Genomic DNA, 7,693 nt, shown 5'->3' on the forward strand with positions numbered 1-7,693 from the left:
CGAGGTTGTCGTGTGACACGACGTAAACCCTCTTAATGTCGCGGGTTATTTGCATAATCGGGTATTATTATGCAAATATAAGTCCCAAATAATAAAATTGGCAGGATTGAACATTCAAATAACATCTTTTCTAAAAACGCAGCCACATAGTATGATATTTCGGGATGTCACTGAGGTTTTCTCCTCATGATCTATGACATCCCCTGTCTTTTCTTTTCTTTGGATTCCTGAAAGAATTGTTCCTACTTGAGTCACTCCCACTTGTTTTTTTTTCATGTCCTACCGTGAAAACCTAAATCTTGAAATCTTGAAGACTAGAACCATTGATCATTATCGAGAGTTTTCTCAAGTGACTTCAATCATTTGAGATGTAATTAACTATAGGGGCTTACCTTTATAGGGAATTTGGAACCCAGGTAAAATAAATCCTATTTAATCTTTGTATTAAATAGGGGAACTTGTCGGATACCATAAAAAGGTTCGCAGACCAAACGGATGTCACAAATCTCTTAGTTTGCAGGATTGGGTCTGTCGCCGAGGTCTACACTTATCTTTCGGGAGGGTGTAGTATTCGCGGTATCAGACACGATTATGCAAACTATTAGACGAATGAGATCCATTTGTTCTTATTTTTCAAAAATTAAAACATACTACTTTCAAAACCCAAACTATATATCTTTTATATTTAAATTAAATCTCAAAAATTATTTTCATATATCATATTTTTCAAATAAATCTAATCAATCGAAAAAATTTGACCGACAACATGTAAGGGCCATTCAATTTTTATATCCTTATGCAAAAGTGATACAGTTTCTACAAAGTTGTGTCTAAATTTAACCTTAAAAGCAGTTGGCTCGACTTGTTCAATTTTCTCCTCATCTAATTGAAACACTTGGATTTAATGTTACTTTCATAAGGAATCAAGTACATTAAATCCAAAATTTGGGAGCCTGTGATGATCTAAATTCACGGTTTTAGTATTATAATTTGATGTATTTTTTTTTTTTAATGAAGAGTTAGCGAAAGGTGCTTGCAAGTTGCAAATCCGTGATGTCAAGATCCCATTCCCTCCATATTCTCTAGCTTTGATGTTTATTTCAAGGTTCAAAACCAAGCAAGTTTCATTCAAAACTTCTTCACTGCGCTCATCAGCATTCTTTCTTCCAATTCTATCACTTTTTTCTAACCCCGCAGTCCACTGAAACCCATCTTCCTATTGTTTGGTTATTTTTCCAGCTCCTCATTTTGCTTCTTCTTTTTTTTTTTCATGATTCTTTTATATGGCATTTACACTCCGCACCCGGCTGCCAAACACCAAAGAAGCAAAAGAAAAAAAACAAACAAACAAGAATGAATGAGTTTGTAATTCTCCGCCTCCGGCAAGCTCAAGCTTTAGTCTTTTATTGCAGTCCTCTTCCTTTTACTTTGTTTTCCTTCATGCATTTTTTTTAATCAGTTGCTTTAGAAGATGCTGATTATGATATTACAACCGTCTGAAGGTGTGAATTTCTCTTTTAACAAACGTTAATTTTCAAATTATAGTTGCCCCAAAAAGACCCTTCTACTTCATTGTTTTAACTGGATTGTGCTCTTATTTTGTAACTTATCACTGTGCTGTGTGTTTTTTACATTTTTAAGCTCTTTTATTTGTGTCAGATAATTTTATCTCAAGAGAAGAATATTCAGAGACTCAATCTACTTGTCCAGAGCCTTCAACAGCAATTAACGCAATGCCGCAACATCAATAACTCCATAAGCTTCACTGAAAATAGTTTGGGAACAAATGCCAATGAGACTGAGAAGCAGCAGATCCTGGAAGATTAGCCTGATCTGCATTAATGTAATATATATATATTTTTTGTGACAAAAAGATCCCATTAAATGTAGTTTATTGTGGATCAGACCATAATTCCTTGGTTAAAATACTGAAGGGGATGTGTTGTTGTGGCTGGCTGTTGATGTTTTGTATAGTATTACTGCTGAAACCATGAAATAGATTAATTTTGTTCAAGTAACCAGACATGCTTTAATCCTTGATGTCGTATTAGAGCTGATACAGGTTTATCTGTGGGTGGAAGCTCTTGTATTAATCTTTTATGGAAAGATTTACATACATACCACTTAATTCTTATATATTTACATATCTAACACCTAATCATCAATTTTTACATAAATACCACTATTCCTATGCACGCAAAAGATGTGTTTCACTTTTTTAAAAAAACTGTGTTTTTTTCTTTTTTGTGATAAAAGATTTGGGTGGTATAAATGTAAAAAAACAAACTTTAGGTGTTAGATATGTAAATAGATTGGAATTTGATGTCATGTCATTTTCCTCAACTTCTTTTATTCTTAAACAGGCTACAGCATAGTTTTATCACACTTTGGTGTCATAAACCTATGCGTCAAGAGGTGTATTTAACTTCTAATTGATGGTGATAGTGGTATTTCTATGAATGTAAATATGAATGTTTAGGTGTTAGATATGCAAATACATAAAAGTTGAGGATTATGATAAGCATGCATACATATGATTTGTGTTTTGCACTCAATGATGAGAATTTCCTGAGCATTTATTTCTTCATTTAGCAATAAAATATAGCCAATGACCATTTTGAAGCATTAAAAGTTAAGGGTTAAAATAGCAAAAAAATTTTCATAAAAATGTTAATGGTCAAATATTAGGCATTAAAAGTCTCATTTAGCAATAAATGGAGGCCAATGAGCATTGTGAAGCATTAAAGGTGGAGTATTAGAAGCTTGTGCAGGGCGTTAATGGAGGCAGATGCTCCCCATTTGCTAAAGCACTCTCTTAATGATTTACTCGATCAGATAACCCCCACATGGTTTTCTTTATTACAGGAGTTAGGATCAAGAGAAGCAAATAATAATAATAATAATAACAATAATGTAATTTTTATGTATTTATATATTAACACCCAAATTTTGATATTTAAACTTGTAATACATAATTTGTCATAAATCTATGCATGGAAAGATGTATTTCATACATATGTCGGGTTTCTAAAGATCTCATTTCTAGCAGTGTTTGGGTCGGCTCGAATAGATTTATTGCAGCTCGAAATTGGCTCGTGGCTCATTATATTCAATTTTAAACTGAGCTAGTTTAAAATTTAATCAAGCTCGGTTCAGCTCGAAATCAGAGCCAGTTGGCTCAAATTGAGTTATTTGGATCCATTTGAGCTCGGATTATGCTCGTTACTACTCAAAATTTAAACTGACTGACTCAAATTGAGTTAGTTGGATCGTTCCAGCTCGAAATTGGCTCTTGACTCGTTATATTCAATTTAACATAAAGTTATATATAATTTTTATTCAATAAAAAATCTCTTATAATTATTGAATTTATTTCTAAATGTGTGTGTGGGTGCCATCATAGGCCCAAATATAATTTAAGTAGTTTGTTGACCTACTTAAACAACCAATAACCTATACAAGTTAATACCAACCTACGCGGCACATACGCACATCAATCGTTATCCAAATAAAAGCTTCTTAGAAAAATTTTATTTTGAAGGCCACCTAATTTATTTTATGTGAGAAGCTTTTTAAGTTATTGAGTTGTGGCAGTTTGAAATTCATTAATATTCTTTTATTAATTAATATCTTTCATTTAATTCATTTTAATACATAAAAATATTTCTATTTATCTTTTGAGGTTTCTTCCTGGCAACCTTTCTTCTTTTGAGATAATTTATGATTTGTTTGGAGCACCTAAAACTATTTCAAGAATCTGTCATGAACCTGTTGTAGAAGAATCTGTTGTTCAAAAAGCTGTGGTGAACATTATAAATTTTTTTTTTTTCAAGAAGTTAGATTGCAGCTTTCTAACATTTATAGTACTATGTCAGATTATAAAATGCAACTTTCTCATTCAGTTTTATCTTCAAATGTTTGGTATATAAATCTATAACGTTGTGAACTGATTGATTAATATATATATATATATATATAGTAATTCTAGTTTTTAGTTGGAATGTCATAATTTTAAAAATATTACAATTTTAGGAATTTAAAAGTGTTATATGTACGGAAACAAATTTAGAGTGACATAAAATTACTAATGCTTCAGCTCCCTCAATAAAAAAAGAACTTAAATAAGTAATAAAATAATTTTATTTTGAAAGCTTATGCAATAAAGTTATATATATATATATATATATATATGATGGGTGCTAGAAAATTCGCAGCGGTAGAGGGCGGTAAAGTAATGGATTATCTTCTTAGAGTTACACGAGAATTCAACACACACAGATAAAAGAAAAAAAAAAGAAGTAAGCAGGAGGAGACCCCACAACTTTTTACCTGAAAAACCCTTGAAAGCTGAAAAACCCTTGAAAGGCTGAAAAACCCTTGAAAGGGGGAAAAACCACGGGGCCTAGCCCGGTTGAAATAGTCTACTATGAATGATGAGTACACATGTACATTCTTCTACTTAATTAGGAAAGATGAAATTATAAAATTGTATGACTATAATTTTATAGTTTTCTTTGTGACAGCAGGTTGCATGAGTCATTGTTGATAGTTGTGTAGATAGTATTTCATCGTGAGTATAGTAGATTGTTGCTCCAAAAGCGTTGATTGGCCAGAGAACTCATAGTAAGCAGTTACGGGAACTGTCAATCACGTAGATTGTAGTTGTCGAGCATTAATGACGTTCGTAGACCGCGAGGGCTGGATTCAAGAGCTGCATGAACTGATGACCACATAGGTCGTTGGGGTGAATATTGATGACGTTCGTAGGCCGTTGGTGTTAGATTCAAGAACTGTATGATCTTATTACTACGTAGGCCATTGGGGCGAGTATTGATGACATTCGTAGGTCGTTGGGGCCAAAGTCGGGAACTGCATGAGCTGATGACCGTGTAGGTTGTTAGCACATTGATCGTAGTAGTGAGCTCTTTTCCTACACACGGGAGAGGTTACTAGATTTTCCAAGTTACAATGTTGACCGACAGCATTTGGTCGGCGGTGGTTGACGACGATCAATGGGTGTTGACGACGGCTGACAGTGGTTGACGACGGTCGGGATGATGTTGGACTTCAGCTCCTTCTCAGAGCTTTCAATTCTCTCTGAAGCCTTAAGTCCCCCTCCTCATGTGAGGGGTGGGGCTCTATTTATAATATTCTTAATGTCATTAATGCAAGTATATAAAATATTTTGATTGGGCGGTCCATAGAGCTTCCTCCGATCATACAATGTTTAATAGACATTTGAGTGTCTTAATGATGTCCGAATTAAGTGATTTTGGGCTTGTTAGATTTGTCTTGTCGAGACGCTCAATTCGAGTATAAACTTGTCATATATGATAACCGTTTGACCTTCTAAATGTGTCCGGAAATCATCTAAATGTTGTTCAATGAGTTGATCTGGGCTTGATTTGACTCGGATTGAGCTGGTTTTTATATAATTAGGTCTGTCTCATCTAGCCGGACAATTTAACTATAAGTTTGCTGAAATCGGAGCTCTGGATAACTTTTTATCAAGATTTGAATATTTCCTGCTTAAAATATCGTCTCGAGATTCCTGCCGGATGATGAAAATTTGTTGATGACGTATCAATATGTATCCTCATCTTTTATTTTAAATCTTAAAATTTATTTAGTTTTTTTTAGAATCTAGCTTTTAAATCTTAAAAAGTTTAGGATACATAGATTAGACTAAATAAAAATAACAAACTTTAGATGTTAGATATGAAAATACATAAGAATTATGTGATATTTATGTAATTTTTTTCTTTTTAAATTGCTTTGTACCATAAATCTCTTATCCTAACCTCTCATAAAATTCTAAGTAAAAGCAATCAAAAAGTCTATAATGCAGGCTATAAAAACATTCAATGAAAATTGAATATTATTATTAAAAGTCAAAATATTCTCTATATAAATCCATGCAATTCACACCTATACACTATCCTACAACAAAAAAACAATAAGAGTTCTTCCCCCTTTTTTTTAAAAAAAGTTTTAATTAAATGAATATCTCGTCATATTTTTAGTTTTATATGAGTAAAAATTTAATGGATTATTCCATCTTCGTGCATTGTAGATTTTGAATTCTTAATATTCGTGAGTTTATACAACCCAAAAAGACCTTTTAAGGAAGGTGGGGAGAAGAGGATGGATATATCTTTTAGGCCCGAACTATACGTCCTGCCGTCTGATTTCCTCTGATGGAGCGAAGGAGATGAACTAGTAGAAAGAAATGACCCAAAGGGTTCTGTCGGTGTTATGATGCAAAGTCTCTTCTTTAAAAGGTCCGGACCTCTCTCTCTCTCTCTCTCTCTCTCTCTCTCTCTCTCTCTAAACAAGAAAAATAGTAAAATACAAGTTGTGACGTATAAAAGTTAGTCCAGGGTGATTTAATGAAAGGATCGTGGCGTGCGTGTCAAGCAGCTTATAAAATGAGGATTTGACATATGTCAATCTTTTGTGTAAATTTCTGATTTTTCTATTCTTATAATTATGAGGATCATTGAAGTGTGAAGTTGTCGAAGTGAGCTTTGTCAGACGAAAAGGTTATACCAATTCGATAAGCTAGTTCATCAAATAGTTCAACAGGTCAGCTCAGCATTTAATGCAAGACAATTGGCACATCGACGAGTTGGGTAGTTGAGCTGAGTATGGGCTGACCCAGACCCAGAAGGCCTATTGTGGAGCATGACCCATGAATGCTCATACTTAATTAGAATATAGTGGTCATAGATTTACTTGAGCCGAACCACATAATTATTTGTATTGCTTTTGCAACTCTTCATTTTATTCGCAAAATTTTATCATTCATCATTTCTAATATAATTAAAATCATGTTATATTATTATTCTGAATAATAAAATATTTCAAAAAAGCGGCACTAAATAAATAATTGTTAATCATAGCTCAATTATCCCCTAAACCCTTGTTTAATATTTTACATATATATGTCATTTCTTACATATTTTAATAACATACGATAAGAAGGCCCTAGGTTTTAACCAAATGAGTGGGCCAAAATGGGCTATGAATGGACCCCACAAGCCAACAGCTATGGTGGGGCCCACTACTAAACCACGGTCGTTCAACCTAAGTACGGTCGAACATTCTGGAAGCGCACACACAAAAAGCCTTCTGAAGCACGGTGTGTTTGTTGCACGGCGGGCGAAGAAAACCACCTGCGTTGGAAGAAGTCGTTAATGGATGTTTGATTTATTATAATCACTTTCTTAAGCACAGGGGAGTAAATTACTTATTTTATTGTCCCACTGCGTGCTCATTGAAATTGTGCATGATTTTTGGTAAATTTTTTTTAAAATTATTACTTGTTGAAGCCCTCCGATTGTTGAATCATCCGTAGCAACATCTTAATCTTGCAGAGATGAACAAATCCATACCAAAATTATTATTTATCATTTGATGTTTCCTAATATTTGAGTACATAAAAATATGTCTGTGCTGATCTTGATGTGATATAATGGTCCAGAATGACTACTTGTCCTACCGAGTGAAGTTGTTTGAGTTACAGCCAGTAAGGCCAAAGTCAACAAAGCCACGAAGTAACCAAAAGACGACCGGAGAATCCAAGGCTGAACCATTTGGTCAGAAACAAGAAAAAAGCTATCAGAGTAAATCACTAGGTGAAAGCCAATCTGGCGTGATAGCTTACCCTCCAACAGAATCAACTTGAGGGAAG

The 7,693-nt window shown here is 33.8% G+C and overlaps 1 protein-coding gene across 2 annotated transcripts in view; it reads left to right on the forward strand.

The window, feature by feature from the left end:
* LOC110025393 overlaps window positions 1-2,014 on the forward strand; it is a 46,019-nt gene extending 44,005 nt beyond the window's left edge. For both annotated transcript variants that reach the window (XM_020725847.1, XM_020725848.1), the window contains one exon: window positions 1,660-2,014. In XM_020725847.1, the coding sequence (XP_020581506.1) occupies window positions 1,660-1,827 (168 nt within the window). In that variant the 3' untranslated portion in view covers window positions 1,828-2,014. The remainder of the gene's footprint in view (window positions 1-1,659) is intronic.
* Window positions 2,015-7,693: the final 5,679 nt, after the last annotated feature.

Source organism: Phalaenopsis equestris, unplaced genomic scaffold, assembly GCF_001263595.1.
Source record: "Phalaenopsis equestris unplaced genomic scaffold, ASM126359v1 Scaffold000297, whole genome shotgun sequence".
NCBI classification, from domain to species: domain Eukaryota; kingdom Viridiplantae; phylum Streptophyta; class Magnoliopsida; order Asparagales; family Orchidaceae; genus Phalaenopsis; species Phalaenopsis equestris.